Genomic DNA, 18,427 nt, shown 5'->3' with positions numbered 1-18,427 from the left:
AAATTACAGGAAAACACAGAATCTGAGATGTTACCTTAAAATATAGAAAATTAGTGTACATTAGTTTTATTTGGAATGAAAACAGTGTTGCTTAACGCGTAAAAGCTGGCTGTTAACCTTGCCCTGTGGTCTCGCAACACGGTTTCACTAAAACTCAGTGATGTATGATAATTTGAGGATTGCTTCTTTTCCATTTCAATAAAAACACAAAAGCGAAAGAAACCACAAGTTAACACATCTGGAGGACTATTTTAAGATCCATATTCATTATTTAAGTTCCTGTGGCACTAAAGTGTGGGATGAAGCACAGACAATAGAAAAATCTGATATATAGCCATATATGCCCATACATTTTAAATACACATAACTTTATATACAGTATATGGACACATTTGAGATTAATATATTTGTTTCACACATGTTTCAACTTCTTTATGCAAGCATGCAGCAAATATGTTAATTCTCTCATAAAATATGTAATATGTGCATATTCGATTATTCGTTTCCCACACAGGACTTTAAGGGTGAATATGAGGGATACATATATTTTTGTACATAAATGCATATACTGTAATGTATGTAAACATAAATGCATTTTAAAATTTTGTTTAAAATACGTTTTGGTGTAACCTCAGGTTTATCTATTCTGCTTGTGATATCAGTTGCCTAATATGCATTATGCCTGAACAGTTGGATGTAAAGTCTGTGCAGCTGCGCCACAGAGCGCGCGTAAACCATTTGTTTGCCATTTGAGGCGCGAGTACTTCTATCCACCTGTTCTGCTGGTTTATTACGACTCAAAGCTCAAAGTTGAGGACTTAAGGTTCAGGACTATAGTGTCACCATATATATAATGCAAATAATATGTATATCGTGTATTCCCTATCATGCAGTTATATTCCAAATATTGCAATAGTCAGTCCTTAATATGATAATGATTCAAATATGGAAAACTAAGATGTTAGCGCACCAAAACATGTGAAATGTATTGTCCATAATGACATTTCTACATTTTATCGAACCAACTTGAGAAATAATAACCTGTTTCTTCTTATAATGTCAAAATCATTGATGAGACTTGGCTCACCAGCATCATTGAGTGGTTATTTTTGCTTTCTTTCTTTTTCTTTTCTCTCCCTGCTTTTGCGATCACTTACTGCCCGTGCTGACACTTTGCCACTCACACTTGACGCCTCTGCATTTGTTAGTCAGTCACGCGCGGTGAAGGTGCAACAACGGCTTAACAGTTTTGCATTCACAGCTCCGCGTCACAATAGACCACGCGTGCCTTTTGGGCAGCTGTCTTGTGCTGGCGCGCCATTTAGCGCCACAGTTGTTTCGACATTTGCGCGTGAAGACCCTTTGATGTTTCCGTGGGAAAGCAGAGCGACGGTGACGACACGCACGTGGCAGCTCTTTGAACAAGTGGTTTGACTCGGAGGGCCCTCAGGGGTTCTTTGCAGATGAAGATTATTTAACAGCCTTGATTGCATTATGGCAGGAGCGCATGAATCCATATTTAACTCCACAAAAATCTTATCAGTTAGAGTCCAAGTGGATGTTGGTGCCAAATTTGAAGAAATTCCCTTAAAGAGATCTCATTCACAACATTGAGATTGACAGGTCACAGTGACCTTGATCTTTGATCTGTGACCTATGACCACCAAAATCTATTAATTTCATTGTTGAGTCCTTGTGAACATTTGTGTAATATGGAAAGAAATTTTCTCAAGGTGCTCTCGAGATATCGCGTTCACGAAAATGGGACATATGAACAAACAGGAAACCCAAACACAATGCCTCGAGTCACGGTTATCACCATTACAGAGGCATAATTAAACCAAAATATTTCCTTTGCTGGATACAGTTGGGGGTTAATGTCTGGGTTCTTTTGTAATTTAGATGAACCAGCATACTTAACATTATAAAAGACTCTACATAAGCTGCAGCGATCACCATGTGGTTGTGAATACAGAGAGTCTTTATTGTAAAAGAGGTAGAGAGAATACAGGTGTTTCACTGTACAGAAAAAAGACAGCACTGTTGATATACTCATTCAAACCACTGATATGGACTCACACACGCCTCATTCATTTTACAGGGACACAGAAGCCCGGTAGAAAAAAACACAAAACAAAAACAAAACAGAGAAACAAACACACAATATCTTTGGATTTTTCTCTATTGTCCTCTCATTCACTAAATGCATTCTCTCTTTCTGAGCTGTTAAAATGAAAGTAGTTGTAGCGCTAATAATAAAACAGCAATAATATTAATAATAATGATATAGTGTGCTAAAAACAATGATAATGCTGTCCCCTCCCTCCCCTTCCCCGACCACAAACACACCTCAGTAACATGTCAAAAGTAGTGGAAAACAAACCCTACAACCATGATAATAAAACCACACCTGCATGCTCACGACACACACACACACACACACACACACACACACACACACTTTCACTCTACCATCCGTGCACTCAGCTGATCATTCAAACATAATAATGACCCACGCTGAGCGTTAAGAAAAGAAAACAAAACAATGTACATTTAAAATAATCAAACCAAACAACGTACAAAACAACTGCAGCCAAGTGGGAAGTGTGATATCATTCTTTCTGTCTTTTCCGTCGTCAATCTTTCCGTCGCTGTCGTTCTGTGCCAGTGGGCTCAGTCAGAGTTTTCCGAGTGGTCGGTGTGGGGCGAGGCGCCGGACGGGGGCGAGTTTCGACCCTGCCAGTTCCCGTTAGCCTGAGGAATCGAAAGAGAAACAACAAAGAAGTCAGAGAACAACATGACGTGTGCCTGCATTGCACCTCTGTCATTGTGTCATTTTTCAGAACATCGTCTGTTGGTTTTCACACCTTAACACCAACAAAAGTGCAACATCACTGTCAACTATTCGACACAATCGCAAGATGTTTTCTCAGAAGCTGCTGTCACAGTTCATGAGTGAAAAAAAAAAACTCCAGAAAAAGTGTGAAACTAATTTGAGATAGATAATCCATCACAAAAAGTTTTGGCAAAGTTGTGTGATACTGTATTTCAAGGTAATGACGTTAACAACACCAGGTGCTTTTTGGAAAACACTGACATCACAGACCTCAGAGCTGCATGCTGAATAGGATTAACAGGCCAGCTGTTTCGCACCCACCTGTTTGTTCTGTCTCGGATGTTGGACTTGTCGACAAGCAAGATAAACACCATCACGTAGCATTTTCTGATCAGAACTAGACTAACATTTAAATACAATGTTAAATTCAGCCAAAAAGTTATAACTCTACACGTTTAAAAAAACAAAAAGAACAAAACGCACCTCTCTGACATGACTTTTTAAAATGAGCACATTTAAGGAGAATTTTAAGTCATTAAAAGTTCCTCCAACAATGAACCCGACGTAATATAAAGTAAAACAGAGTGAAAAGAAAAAAAGAGGGGATAAAGATGTTTAAATTACTATTCACTATTCATTTTTATTATTACTTTCATTTTTATTACTTATTTAAAGTTAATTTGAGCCCTTGTTGGCAGTAACGTAAAATATCTACTATGGGAGCTGCAGATAAAGAAAAACTGAAATTATGACATGAAACAATCTGAAATCCTTAAAGAATAAGGCTGAAGTTATCCAAGATTTTTCTTATTGTCAACAAATATCCTGAAGAGACCAAAGCCAACAATGCCCCCCAAAAATACACAATGTCTCCATCATTATCATTTATATGTGTGTATAACTTTGATGAGTGGTTTACCTGCACTCCCATTTGGTAAGCAGAGTGCTCGCCGTTCACAGGTGGAACCCCCAGGAACAGGTCAGCTGACCCGGACAGAGAGAAGGACCCAGACCCTAAAGAAAGTCAAAAACGAGAGCGCAGCCTCAGTACTCACAAGTAACAAACCTGTTTTAACAGTCCATTTTTAAATGTCAGTGTTGTAGTAGTTTAGGGTGAAATACTATAAATATGCGATTATCTGTAAGACATAATGGAACTCTATATTTTTATTTAATTTATATTTAACCCTTTAACACCTGAACTAACATCAGTTTTCTTGTGCTGCTTTAAGACGACTTCATTCTGCATTTAAACCTCTGAAACCTGAGGAAATTGGTTTGATTTTTTTCAAAAAACACAGAAAAAAAACATGCGCAACTTGGCAAGAAATGTCCAGCAAACTGCAAACAAACAAAAAAAAAGTCACAAGAAAATGATCAGAATATTAGCTGGGACGGATGAGATATTATTAAATAATGAGAAAAAATATCCAGAAAACTATATATGTAATTCTCTTAATAATATATTAAAAATTATGTCAAAAACAAAAACATGTATTTTTTAGCACTTTGTTAAGGTAATTTTCCTGTTCTTTTTAGTTTTTCTTTTTTAGGCATTTTTCTCTTAACTTTTTAGTTGTTTCTTGCTCATTTTTGGGACATTTTTTAAGTTGTATGTTTTTGTAAGAAATTATGGCAACTTGCTCAGGTTTTAAAAGGTTAAATGCAGAGTCAGGATGTTTTCCAAAAGGGAAGAATAACCTACAACGTACAAACACGTGCATCTTGCCATCTTGCTTCCACAGATATCACATTATGATTCAAACGTTAGTTAACACTAAAAAAACTTCATCGCTGTGAAAAAAAGAAAAGCTAAAGGAAAGATAATTGTGCAGCAGACCTGTTCAGACACAAACCACAACTGGCACATTGTTTTCTACTTGCTTCCTCAATGCGTGACAGCTTCAAACATTTCAGTTTCCTCAGCCTCGGGCGACAAATTGTGTTCAGGTTCAGCCATTTGACTGACAAGTTTTGGGTGACGGACAAACGGAGGCAGAGAAGGCTGAAACTGCCTCGAGACATCGGTAGCACAAAGTACCTTTTATTGTCTTTTCCGTACCTGTGGAGTTGGGAGTGTGCGGGGAATCGTCGCCCTGTCTGCCCCCCAAGGCCGTCTTCATGGCGTAAAGGTTGGCCTCCTCTTGGAACTTGCCAATGTTTTTCTTATAGCGGATTCTCTTGTTGCCAAACCAGTTGGAGACCTGGCAGAAAAAAAAACAATACTAGCCTCAGTGTACAGCATTTATTAAAATTTAAAGAGTAGTTGATCAACACTGAGCAACAGATTCAAACACATACAAATGCTTAAGCATGTTTTTATTGACAAAAGATGTGTCTTTTAGCTTGAGTACAGAAAACCTGCTGCTTTATTTGTTCACAAACACTAAAACTCAAGTTCACTCAGTTTTGGAAACGTTAAATCAGGGTTCTCAACAGCTTAAGGCACGTTAAATTTAAGACTTTTTTAACGCCACTTGCAATGAAATTTAAGACAAAATTAACAATCAATGATTAGGGACAATATATTATGACATAAAACCTGTGACTTTTTTGGTGACATTCATGCAAGGAAAATTTGACAGTTTTTTCAATATAATAATAATAAATATAAAAGATGTTACCAATTACATTTTGACTTATTTAAGACAATTTAATATCAAGTAAGGCCTTATCTAATTAATTCAGTGTTTATTAAGACCTTTTAAGGATCTGCGGGAATCCTGTAAATGCCCTTTTCAGATATTATCAGAACACCAAAAAACTCTCAACCTTCCCATTGCTGATTGTTCTTTAAAGTACAGCCGGTGATTTACCTGAGAGACGGTGATTCCACATTGTTTGGCAAGTTCCTCTTTGGCTTCTTCACTGGGGTAAGGGTTGGACAGGTGGGAGTAGAAATACTCATTCAGGACCTCTGTGGCCTGTTTGCTGAAGTTACGCCTTTTGCGTCTGATGAGACACAAACAGAATCATAATACATGTTTTGTTGAGGGAAAACTGACTGAGCATTGAGCTCTTTTATAGCAATACCGTGAAGACAAATTAATATAGGCAAGAAGGATACAGAACATGTGACAACAATCTAAATAAAATGATGAAAATTCCATTCAAATAAATAATTACTGGCAATGTCAGGAAAGAAAGATAAACCGCAATGAAACTGCAGATACCAAATAAATCTGCCATGAAGGACGGACACATTACAACAGTAATAACAACAAAATACAGAAAATACAAAGAATAAATAACCATCATGTCTGTGACAGGAACACTGTATAACAACCATATAATCTAGTTTACAATTAAAATGATCTGTCCAATTTCAATATCTCTTGTTCCATTTTTTTGGTGCATACATAATTAAAAAGTAATTTACAAAGCTGAGTACTGATCTGAGGAGTTACAAGGGATAAAAATTCCTGTGAGCGTGTGTGTGATGAGAAATTGATTGATATGAAAAAAGAGGCGGCAGCGTCTTTCCCTTCTTTCAGTGATGATGATACATATTGAGAAAAAAAAAATTTTTTTCCCACCCTTTCTTTATTACATTTCAACACAGGTATTATAGTCTAAGATGTGGTCAAGTGTCCTTTGCCCTTTGTATACACTCATACACAAGTCTAAATGGCTACTATAATCATTTCATATGCTTGTGGTAGTATATGCTATCAAACATTAATATATTCTACCTACAAATGTGCAAGGTGCAAATTAACATTAAAGTAATTCTGAAAATGAGGCATTAGTATAGCTGCATATTACTGTCATTAATGTTATTAGCAACTATTTTTAACTCAACTTTTTGATAAATACCTTTTTCAAATTAGAAAATGTGTAATGTAAAAAAGAACATTTTGACACATTTGTCTGTTTCGACGTCTTCTTAAAAAAAAGAGCATGGTGCAACCTTCTCGGAGCCACAGTGCAGGCCTACAGGGTGAGTACTTTATACTATACAGAAGAAGAAAAAACATGATACTTGTGTACCTGGCATCGAGGAAGCGGGACCTCAGGATCATGACTGCCTCACAAGTGCTCTGCTTCAGCTGGGTCTGGATGGTGCTGAACTTGCGGTGGATGATGCCAACCATGCGCTCAATCTCCCGCGGAGTCACAGGCCGTGTACGCGACTGCTCCCTCAGCAGGTTCATCACGTGGGTGGTGAACTCAGTGCATGCCTGGGTGGGAGTGCATTACACCGCGGACAGTGAAAGACAGCAAAGCGCAAAGCAATGAAGCTGGGTGTATTATGTCATGTTGGTTTGATTTGATTCATCAAAACTTTGTGTATTTTTGAAGTTTTTGAAAAGAAAATGTAATCTCAAAGAAAAATGTTGCAAATCAGCAGTTTAGTATTGCTCTTTTGGTCAGTAAGCATGTATAAGCATAAGGTCTTAGTGTAAGTATTATGTCCTGCAGGTAATCTGAGTGCTCCATAAAGCACTTAGCACTATACAACTTTACTGTGGAAGGGTTGTTTTATACATACATGTGCAGCACGTTTGAAAAACCACTTCAACATTTTGAAGGTTTTAGTTCATGTTGCAGAAAGAATGTATGTTGCCGATGAGTATAATCAAAGTAGTAGATTTCACATCAGATCTGAAAGGTGTTTTGAATAACACCACACGATCTGGCTTGGTTTGAATGTGTGTTACTCCGATAATCTCAAACAGCCTCTTCTTAAACAGAGATGTGAGGCTCATTTTTTGATCAGCAACATAAGGACAGAAGTGTATTCCCTCGGAAAATTAAAGTTACGTGGCTGAACTCTAGACCTAACATGCCTATGGATTACGCTTCTGGCGAGCAGCTTTAGTACAAGCAAGCGTGTACAGGCAATGTCAGCGCTCGTCTCCTGTTGCGACACGGTACCTGCTCATACTTCTCCAGCTCAGTGTGGTAGATACTGCGAATCTGGCTCAACTTGCTTTTGTAGTCGGAGTGCTCGAGCGAGCTGTCAGGTGACATCCCTCCTGAGCTGGTGGCAGCAGACACGGCAGCAGCAGCCCCACCGCCCTTCTCCGGCCCCGCTACACCCTCCGCCAACAGCATGTTGTCCAACCTCACCAGCTGAGGATCCTGAGGCTCATCCTCCTGGGCGTTCCTCATTGACAGGCCTGTCAATAAGTCAAGTGTCTGTTAGTTTTGTGAGTGAAATATCAACAAAGCACTGCATGAGTTTGTGCTGAAGTTTTGTTAACGTACAATAGCATTAGACTTATGTCCTGTGAATAGATAAATATAAAGATAAACTTAATCATCCACCTCAGTGGAATTCTGTCTTCAGCTTATCTAAAACACAGCAAAGGTACATACAAACACATAAAACAATACAGCATTAAAAATGTACAAATATGCAAGATACAATAGTGCAAAAAGGCAGATAGCAATAATATACAGGAGCAACATACTACAGACCGTGTGTATATTACTTATCCTGTGCAACTATTAATACTGGACACACAGCATCTGTATAAGTGAAATGTGAATATAGATTTCATATTTTAAATAAATGTATTTCCCATTTTATCAAATTTATATTTTTGTAATATTTTCATCCTTTTATAGCATTCACATTTTTGCTTTATTCTTTTGCATCTGACTTTTGAGCTGCTGTGACCTGTGAATTTCACTGATGTGGGACTAATAAATTATTGTTTAAAAAGCTAGGGGGAAAAGGTCCAGAAAATATATGTATAATTAGCATTATTATGTATTTTAAAATATTTTATTGGAGAATTATCATTTTAAATCACTTTTTTTCTGGACATTATCTTGTTTGTTTGTTTTCTACATAAACTACTGATTGCATTCTTCACGTGTTTTTGAAAGAAATCAAGCCAATCTATTCAGCTTTCAAGGGGATAACAAACTGTCCTTTTCAACTGATTATTTTAATGAATGCATTTCCTTTTTTGGCGCATTTTTTGGGTCAGAACTGATTTTGGTTCAATCTTGCTCTGCAAAGTTGAATTTTCAAAACTTCTTCAGAAGTTTGCAATAATATTTAAATCCATTTCCATGACTTTTGGCAGTTGAAAATGAGTCACTGGTCCAATCTATGTTCACGCGGCACATTGGCAGATTTCAAATACAATGTATTTTGCTTGATGTTTGACATGCTAGCGAAATTTTATGGACAGAATTGATATCATAGCCAAAATAATGCATTTTCAAAACTTTTCCCAAACTTTGGACATCCAGTGTTTCAATCGGTGAGGGGCCACCCCACGTACAGAGGCTGCATCCTCAGCTGTGGGTTCAATTCCAACCTCGACCCTTTGCTGCATGTCATCCCCTTACTCTCCCCCCTTCATGCTTAAAAAAAAACAACTAAACTTGATATTAATCTCCAAGTATTTACAGGCCTGTAAAACAATACTTAAAATTTCATAACTTTTCCTGGGATTTTATGGCCATAGGAACCCTGAACTTTAACAGTGGCTGTGCAGGATCATTTTATTTGTATTTATTCCATTAAATATTGTTTGATTTGTACAGATTATATTATAAAGCATAGATCAAAATATATAGAAATAACAATTTTGGATTATTGTAACATCAACTGTTGCAATGTTGGACTATGCTTAACTCTTGCACTGCCCAATTACCAGCAACCTTAAAAATGTATTCCCTGTAAGCACTGTGTATCCATTTGTCCAGCTGTTGTCAGTATTTTTAAACCAAATAATGTCTTATTCAGTTTATCTTCCTGTATATTTGTTTTTGAGAATTCAAGTAAATATGTAGAGTTATTGACAGCCAGAATCAGATTCCTGTTGTGTGTGTTTATAATTGTATTGGCTTCTGATGACACACTGTCAACACAGTTTAATATCGCTGCAATAAGCCCAGTGCACATCACAACTCAGCAAGGCGTGTTTGTACTTAAGTGCAGGATGGCCGACACTGACAACATAGAAAACGCTGGTAAATAAAAACGTTACCGGTTTTTTCCTTGATCTCGCACAGGACGCTGAATAAAGCAGGTTTCATTCGGTGACAGTTGAGTGCATGTTTCCTGGACATAAAGAAAAGAGCGATTCTCTCGTTAACATGGCGGGCTAACTGTCAGCAGGGGCAGAGTGACGATATGCAAATTGACCAAAACAAAAACACAAATTACTGACCAACTACCTTTAGCATGGCTAATTTAGCAACCGATAGCTTCTCACTGGCTAAGTGCTAAGGAGGCAACTGTTGGCATTAAGATGTATATAACGGTAACATTAGCCTGTAAGATCGTATTTCCATTTGTTGAACGTATAATTGAGTCTTGCTGTGCGAATTAAAATTCAATTTTAACGTTTACATTAGCGCTACCTGTTAGCTACCTATTGTAGCCTTAGCTAGTTAGCTTTGGTTAGCCTAGCAAGCTAACAATGGCTAGCGTTCCGTTTGTATCGCTGCTAAAAGACATATGTGTTTGTAAATGACAGCAAAGAGACAATTAGCATCGGCTAACATAACAGCATATTAATCTGAAAAAGTAATAACAAAAGCAACTTTATGTTCACCAGCTACCGTTTGCTAATAAGTTAACTACTGGCTAAATAATCTAAACAATAGATTGAAGTTCAGGAAACTTTGTTACTGCGAGTCAAAGCGGCAAAACAAAACAGCAGCAAAAGCGTCAAGTTGAGATTAAAAATATTTAAAGGAAACTAACTTCGCTTGTGCCTCGTCCAAACTTTGGTCGGTGATGGTCATTATTTGCTGCAGTATGTCACCAATATCTCTGCGGGTTTCGTGTCCGTTTTCTGCGCCCTCGAGGCCCGAGTCCCCTCCGTCGGACCGATGCTGCGAGGGTTGGTGAACCGAGTTCAGCGCATGCATCCCGGGGTGGCCACTCATGCCGAGTCCCCGGCCGTTGGAGGGCCCGTTGCCCGTCAGAGGCTGCTGCTGCAACATCTTCAGCGACGCACGGTGGCGACGACTGCTGCCCAACTGTGCTCACAGACACACAGCACAGCCTGATCCGAGGCATCGCACAAAGCAGTCCCCTAGCGACTGACAGAAAGAGGTACAAGTCATGTAAATACACCTCAGCAGGGACACTCAGCTTACTTTGCTTGGGGTCCACTTTTGCAAAAATGACAGGAGGTCAGGGGCCAGTCGCAGCAGCCCCATACCGGATTGTAGGATTTGAGGACTTTACTATGATTTTACGGTACGTTTCCAGGATTTTGGGACACTTCTAGGATTTTTGGGACATTTCAAGGACTTTAAGATGTTTCTAGGTTTGAGGATGTTTATAGGATTTTAAGACAGTTTTTAGGACATTTCCAGGATTTTAGGACATTTCTAAGATTTTTTACATTTCTTGGGTTTTATAACAATTCTAGGACTTTTGGACAATTCTTGGATTTTAAGAAATTTCAAGGATTTCAGGACACTTTTAGGATTTAAGGACGTTTCAGGGATCCCAGGACATGTCTTGGATCTCAGGATATTTCAAGGATTTTCTGACATTTTTAGGATTTGATGGTGTTCCTAGGATTTTTAGAATTTTAGGACATGGGTAGTTTTTTTTAAGAAGGATTTTAGGACATTTCTATGATTTTCAGGATGTTTCTAGAATTTAAGGGCATTTCTTGGATTTCAGGACTTTTCTTGGATTTTAGGACATTTCAAGAATTTTAGAAAGTTTCTAGGATTTTAGGACATCAGGGGCTTAGCTAGGACCTCAGTCAGGGAATGTGGGTGATCCTCCACAGGTGCTTTTATAAACAAGCTCTATTTTGATGCTTTTTTATGCACTCTACCTTACCTTCTACAAAAACATTACCCAATGTGTTGGGGGCCAGATTTAGTCTGTGGGGCACAAATTGAGTATCGTTACACTATAGTGTATGATCCTCAGTGCTTTTCTGAGGCAGCAGAGGAGCAACACTACTGCGTTAAATGCAACCACAACAACAAAACATCTGCACTCACCGCACTTTCAGAAAGCAGAAGTGTGTGCGCATGTGTGTTAGGGAATAACAAATAAGATCCAACTAAATGAAATGCAGATTATGCGCTCTATCGTCATCCAATTTACAAGCATCAACAGAGAACCACAGATTAAAGCAGATGCTTTTTAATTCCTCCGGTTTAATGTGATAATCTCACTTAGAAAGCTTCTCTCACTTGTCTCACTCTACTTCTTGTTTCAGCTGCAAGTCAACAGGATGTGTGCCAAAACCACAGCAGTGTTTGAAAAACTGCAGCCTGTTTCAACATGTTGCAGTTGGGTCTGTCACAATCAAATGAGCAGCAGTTAAAGCAGCAGCTGCTTACAGCTGGCTCGACAGCTATAGGTTTATCTCAGACGACAAAAACCTTTGCTTATAGAAGTATAAACTAAACAAATGTGTGGCTGGGTTTCCTTCTGCTTTAGAGGGTAATATTTCACAATAGCATGGCTTGTCAGATGCGGGCCAAATAAATAAGGGTGGGCTGTGGTAAGAGGAACAGGAAGAGAGGAGACGAGAGAGAGAAGGTAGCAAGGCAGACAGAGAGGGCGAGCGCTTGTCACGTCAGCATGTGAAACTCTTCATAGCTGGGTTTTTTTTTTCTTCATAAAGATATTGACAAGACAAGTGACGAGCCAAAAATGCTGTGCTCCGTCTGTGACTTCAAGAGATGATGCTTTGAAGAGACAAAGTTGAAAAATTAAGGTAAGAAAGAAATCACTGAAATGTACTCTTACTTTATGGTATATTTAGGGGGGAAATAACAAGAATTACAGTGAAACTTTTGGATAAATACACAAAAGAAACTAATCAGCAGCAAGAATTTGTCATCTCTCTGTCACACCTCACAGTAAGTCAGACAGGAACATCTGATTTACTTACGGATTTTCAGCTTAAACATCTGTAGTCAACATGCTAGAACCTGCTCGACTGGTTTTTCATACATTTCATAGCAACAGAAAGACTCATCTGGTCTGTAGCAATCTCAGTGTTTACTCCGAGTAACTTTAGAGTTGATACATTTGATGTTTGAAGTGTTAAAAATGGGACTGTCAGAGTCTTTGACCTTAAGATCTTTGACCTAACCCCTGTTTCTGTGTATCATCTTGTCAAAGGCTGACAGTAGGATTAATGGACTGCACAGAGATCAAAGTTGAAATGGCTGAAGAGGGACCGCTGGAAAGTCTAGTCATCACCGAAGAGGGAGACATGACCGAGAGTGTCACAGACAGTGAGACAGGGGCAGCGAGCAGTTCACTCACCACACAGAGCTGCAGCGGAGAGTCGACTCTGAAAGAGGAAGAGGAACACGTAGGAGAGGACACGAATGAAGAAGATATAGCAGGTAAAATGTGTTTAGAGGAGCAGAACCCGGAAAAACAAACCAACTCAGGGGACAATCAGATAGGGGAGGTTGTTCTGACTCAAGAGGAGAAAACTGAGAATGATGGACAAAACAAAGGTAATAGTGAGAGTGAAGAGCAGACACAAGAGATGATGGGGATTCATGAAAAGCCTGAAAGTGACACAGAGGATAAAGAGATTACACAAGACGATCTTCAAGTGGATTTAAAGAGGTTAAATTTCTCCGAGGAGACACCTGAAGGGACACAAAGCCAAGAAGAGGACCCAAAAAAGGTTTGTGGACTGTTAGCTCTTTCACATGCTCTGAAATAACCTCTATTGTAGCAAGTGTTTGTAATGTTCTTGACTTAACCAACCAGCCACCATGTACGCTACGAAAAAAACAGTCTCGTGGTGGAAAAAAAACAGCAGGTTTCATTTTGTTACAGAACATGTGGGAGTACGTAGGAGTTGAGTGAATGGTTTTTGCTGTGCCAACAAACAGTCTGTGCCACTCACTGAGAAACCTTTCCTCCCTCCCTCATACTTTTTCTGCCACCTACCCGCGTTTTCTCAGGCTCACCGGTTAACCCCTGACTTCCCAGACGCGCTCTACGAGCTGCTGTGCACCCTTCAGGAGGGGAGACGGCTCAATGACCAACGCTGCTCCTTCAGGCTGGAGAGTGGGATGAGGAGGAGGAGGTGCCACTCGGAGCCCAACACCACCAAGCCGGCCAACAGAGGTGGGAGCAATTTGAGATGACGCACTCTGTTTAATGCTGTTCACGCCAGTGATACTCAATTTAAAGCCGAGTGGCGCCCCAACCATTTTCAAATTCACAATAAAAATAAAGAGATTCACACTGGGAGTTGTTTTTGTACTTCTAGTATACATAAGGTAACAGAGTGCATGAAACAGAATCAAAATAGAGATTGTTTATCAAAAAAAAGTGCCAGTGGAGGATCCCCTGCACCCCGACAGAGCCGGTCCTAAAATCCTAGATACGTCCTAAAATCCAAGAATGTCCAAAAATCCTAGAAATGTCCTAAAATCCGAGAAAATTCTTAAAATCCTAGGGATATCTAAAATCCTAGAAATATCCTAAAATCTCACAAAACATACTAAAATCCTAGAAACACCCTATAATCCTGTAAATGTCCAAAAATCCAAGAAACATATTGAAATTCTATAAACATCCTAAAATCCTAAAAACATGTATGGGGCTGCTACAACTGGCAGCCTCATGTCATTTTGCAAAAGTGGCCCCCGAAGCAAAGCAAGTGGAGTATTGCTAGTTTACATGATGAAACTGGTGCAGCTGTTTGTTTCCATGAAGTGATGCTGACTCATGTTGATCAAGCTGAAAGAACATGAAACTACCCGTACTTCGTGACTCAAGAATGTTTTGAAACTCCTGCAACCAGCACGTTTCCATGTCTTTCCTTGACCACTGACCACTTGAAGTCTCCTGCCGCCTGACCATCAAAGCTTTTTTCTCTCACATGTCTCCACAGTCGTCTTTTCCTCCATGACATCACTGCAGAAAGAGGAGTTTTTTGACCTGGTTGCCACCGCTCAAGCTCGCCGGCTGGATGACCAGAGGGCGCAGCTCGAAAAGTCCCAACCAGCAAAAATAAAAGCCAGAAGTTTCAGAGGCAGCATAAAGCAACTGTCTCTTGTGAGAAGGCCTGCACCTGCGCCAGATCCTGTGCCTGTTCCTGTGCCTAAAGAGGATCTGTATAACATGATTCTGACGACACAGGTGAGCAATCTGAACTTGTTTAGATGCTCTTATGATGTAACAACTTGTCAGCTTTGTTTTTTCAAAAAAAAAAAAAGTTAGATTCTGGCAAAACCCCAGTGCCATGCCTTCACTTCAGTGGAGAATTATCTGACTTATAAATATACATCATTTTAGGCATTTTTTTCCTCTTACCTACCACCCCAACAGGCACAGGGCAGGCTGGAGGATCAGCGCAGCAGGGCTCCCGGTCCCATGGACGATGAGGACTTCTTCTCCCTGCTCCTGAGGGTCCAGGGAGGACGCATGGACGAGCAGAGGACTGAATTACCATGCTTGCTACAAACCTGAGATAGAAAAAAAAACTGTGGCACTTCAGTATTGTAGCTTTCTGAGTTCTCTTAAAACAGGATGTTTTCGTTCTTGACCTTGATGATGCTTTATTTAAGAGAATTATAATCCTTCCTGATAGTGTTTAACCCTTTGAAACATGAGCAAATTGGTATGAATTCTTTCAAAAACAGGGGAAAATTATATATATATATACATATATATATATGCTTATTTGTGTCCTTTGCTGTTTTTTGTTGTTGTGTTTTTTTTAACCCATTTCTGGCTAATTTTCTGTGCCATGTCTTCTTAGGTTTGCTTATCACCTTGTTCCCATGTTTTTCTGAAAGAAATTAAACCAATTTGCTCAGGTTTCAAAGGGTTAAAGCTCTTGAGATTGTCGCAAAAACGCTAATGTTTGATCAGCATAGCTTTTGTTGTGACTTGAGGGACATTCCTGATGAGATTACTGAGTTTACTGCTAGTTAGCTATTCTTTTCTGTCTTAATAATAGGATCAGGAGATATGCTGTGTTATTTTGGCAAAGTTTGTATTTTATTGTGTGTCTGCGATGAGTGGTTGAATGAGTTTGTGTGTGTTCCTGTTCTTAATGCGTGGGAGGCAGTCTACTGATCTCTGTCGTTTCTTCTTATTTGTACAGCAGACATTAAACACACCAGGGATGGTGTTAAGGAGATAAGAGCTCCAAGGCCACACTTGACTGTGTATGGATGAATGTCCTCCAGAAAATAAACAAAATATGTATCTGAGCCATTTGCATTTTTCCATTTGTTCAAAATACCAGGAAAAAAAGAGCTTTAGCATGCTCTAATATCCTCATTATCATTGTTTTTTACATATCAACACAGTAATTGCCTTTAATTTCATGCATTTTAGCAGTGATAATAACAAAGACGTGTAAAGGCTGTTTTATTTTCTTCATTATTCATCCCTTTGCTAGGTCACATTCCCACAAACTTGTCTTGATCTTTTTAAAATATCCTGTCGACCATGAAACGTTCACATAAAAAGAGACGAGGTAGTGAAGTCCAATTTGAGGAACAAATGAGGCAAAGATAAAGGTGTTAATGTTTCACAGAATGAACGGACTGACAACAGGTGTTATCTCAGAGTTCCTGAATTTTGTCATTTTTATGGACTCAGAGGCAAAGAGAAGACTTACACATTCAATGTGGACCCAAAAAAAAAAGACACAAATATCAGGCTAACTGTAAATTTCAGTGTCAGTAACACTGCTCTAGTATTTGTGGCTATTGGTTGTTAACACTGATCCAACTACGTGTTTCTAAAAGCCTTATGTACTTGCAAAACTGAGCTGTAAAATCTGAAAGTTGATCAAAATAATCTTGGAAACCTTGAAAAAGTAAAGTAAATATAACTATGAATCTTGATTTATGCTTATTTTACATCTAATTGTTAAGTTTGCTCAAAATCTATCTGTACTTACTTAATTTTATGAAGTTTTTCCATCTTAAAAATGACAAGTGGAATTACCTTGTTCCTCTTAAGTGGTAGCAACTTCAGCAAAACAATTTAGCCCTACTTAACTCTTTTTTTTGCCAGTGATGAAGTTTGGAGCCCTGGGGGTTCTGTTTTGTTTAAGAAAATTTAAATACAACTGACCAATTTGCAACCAGCAGAATACACACACACACACACACACACACACACACACACACACAAAATTGTAACTTTTAAGTTGCAACAACTTCACGAAATCAAGTCAATAAGACTATATTTTAAGTAAACTACATGATTAGATACAAAGTAACCATAAAGTAGTACTTAAATCTACTTTCAGGGCAGTTTCTCAGATTCTTTTAAATAAAAATCAGCAAGTCAGATGTTACAGTGTGCTGCATATGACAATCACAATAATCCAGGGCCACACTGTCACCAACCAGAAGGGCCCCGCTGGAAACCTGTGACCTCCTCTGATGTGTGTTTAGTCCAGTCAGCTCAGAGGAAAAGTTTCGGAGGAAGTCCTGGTCGGTCTGCAGAACTTAGGTTGGAGGTGACAAGAGAGCGCTGTGTCACTTCCTCAAACAGAACACACACATATGATATCTGATAGAAACGCTTTCATCAACACTGCTGGTTGAGATCCACATTGAACAAAGGAAAAAAATTATTGAGATATTAAAAACAGAAATATTGCCTCTGAAGGTTATTTTTTCTTAAATAATAAAAATGAAAAAAATAAGGGTGATCAATAAACTCATTAAAAAGTGTACGTTTCTGATACAAGGTCAAAAGTCTTGATGACATGGTCATTATTCTGTCACACAACCTGTTTTTCTTGACCACTGCTCCAAATCATCAGAATAAAGACCAACATTTTAAGCAAAGAAGAGGAACAGAGGAAAAGCTGCACAGCACAAAACGCAAAAAAGAGACCACACCAAAATTGTGAAAGAGTCAAAAGGGAGGAAACCTAGCAGATGCAAGTTCCACTTTCAAGATGGAAATGTGCAATTGGATGCATCAGTATTTTATATATATAGGCTATATATTTTTGGTAAGGGCGTGGCCTTCTTTGGAAGATACTGCCCGGGTCAACATGTTCTTGTCATAATTTTTATTGATGATTGAGGGTACTTGCTAGTGTGTCTGTGAATCCACTTTAACTTTATAACTGCCTCTCCCAAAACTGACAAACACATAACACATAAAAATTACTCGTGTGTGTGGGAGGCTAAGGGGGGGGGGGGGGGGGGGGGGTAGATATTGAATATTGATACAATAGAGCTATGTGACACATAAATGATTGAGTGTTTGAATAAATTTCAATACTTTTTCCTTTTTTACAAGTTTTAAATGTCTAATGAAATACAGTATTTGTATGTGAATATCAGCCCAGTTAGGAATTCTATTGTATTTATTTATGTATTTAATTGCATCTTTACTCATTTTATTATTTTTATTATTTATTGATTTTTTAATTTTGTTTTTATTTTTATACCATATTTTATATAATTTATTTTATTTTATTTTGCTGTTTTCAATTTATTCATGATCGCTTTTTAAGTAAGCCCCACCCACCGGATGACGTCAACCATCACTTGACTGAAAACGAGGACTTTTTCAGAAGGACATGACAGGAACGAGGAAGTGACGGACAACTTCAGAATGAGTTTAGTTGTATTTTTTTCAGTCTCTTTTTCGTCGTGCTTAGTTTACTAATTAAATAA

The 18,427-nt window shown here is 38.6% G+C and overlaps 2 protein-coding genes across 2 annotated transcripts; one reads left to right on the top strand and one right to left on the bottom strand.

The window, feature by feature from the left end:
* Positions 1-1,960: 1,960 nt before the first annotated feature.
* Positions 1,961-10,808, bottom strand: pbx2 (pre-B-cell leukemia homeobox 2). Its single transcript, XM_042490155.1, has 8 exons — positions 10,512-10,808; positions 9,790-9,863; positions 7,715-7,959; positions 6,827-7,017; positions 5,653-5,788; positions 4,899-5,040; positions 3,756-3,850; positions 1,961-2,754 (listed from the first exon to the last, which is right to left on the bottom strand). Exons 1-8 carry the CDS (start codon positions 10,751-10,753, stop codon positions 2,674-2,676), a joined length of 1,206 nt encoding a protein of 401 aa, XP_042346089.1. The 5' UTR covers positions 10,754-10,808; the 3' UTR covers positions 1,961-2,673.
* A 1,298-nt stretch (positions 10,809-12,106) lies between these two features.
* LOC121945644 lies at positions 12,107-15,985 on the top strand. The gene is made up of 5 exons (XM_042489939.1): positions 12,107-12,504; positions 12,915-13,437; positions 13,721-13,886; positions 14,659-14,906; positions 15,096-15,985. Exons 2-5 carry the CDS (start codon positions 12,931-12,933, stop codon positions 15,234-15,236), a joined length of 1,062 nt encoding a protein of 353 aa, XP_042345873.1. The 5' UTR covers positions 12,107-12,504; positions 12,915-12,930; the 3' UTR covers positions 15,237-15,985.
* Positions 15,986-18,427: the final 2,442 nt, after the last annotated feature.

Source organism: Plectropomus leopardus, chromosome 7 (genome assembly GCF_008729295.1).
Source record: "Plectropomus leopardus isolate mb chromosome 7, YSFRI_Pleo_2.0, whole genome shotgun sequence".
Taxonomy (NCBI): Eukaryota; Metazoa; Chordata; class Actinopteri; order Perciformes; family Serranidae; genus Plectropomus; species Plectropomus leopardus.
Note: the sequence above shows the minus strand (reverse complement) of the source record. Positions and strands in the feature narration are given on the sequence as shown.

Excerpts from the sequence above, each read along its gene's own strand:
- pbx2 (XM_042490155.1), bottom strand. The coding sequence starts at position 10,753 with ATGTTGCAGCAGCAGCCTCTGACGGGCAACGGGCCCTCCAACGGCCGG. Across the intron at positions 7,960-9,789 it reads CGAGATCAAGGAAAAAACCG|GCCTGTCAATGAGGAACGCC; the intron begins GTAACGTTTTTA and ends ACTTATTGACAG. Across the intron at positions 7,018-7,714 it reads AGCTGGAGAAGTATGAGCAG|GCATGCACTGAGTTCACCAC; the intron begins GTACCGTGTCGC and ends ACTCCCACCCAG.
- LOC121945644 (XM_042489939.1), top strand. The coding sequence starts at position 12,931 with ATGGACTGCACAGAGATCAAAGTTGAAATGGCTGAAGAGGGACCGCTG. Across the intron at positions 13,438-13,720 it reads AAGAAGAGGACCCAAAAAAG|GCTCACCGGTTAACCCCTGA; the intron begins GTTTGTGGACTG and ends GCGTTTTCTCAG. Across the intron at positions 14,907-15,095 it reads ACATGATTCTGACGACACAG|GCACAGGGCAGGCTGGAGGA; the intron begins GTGAGCAATCTG and ends CCACCCCAACAG.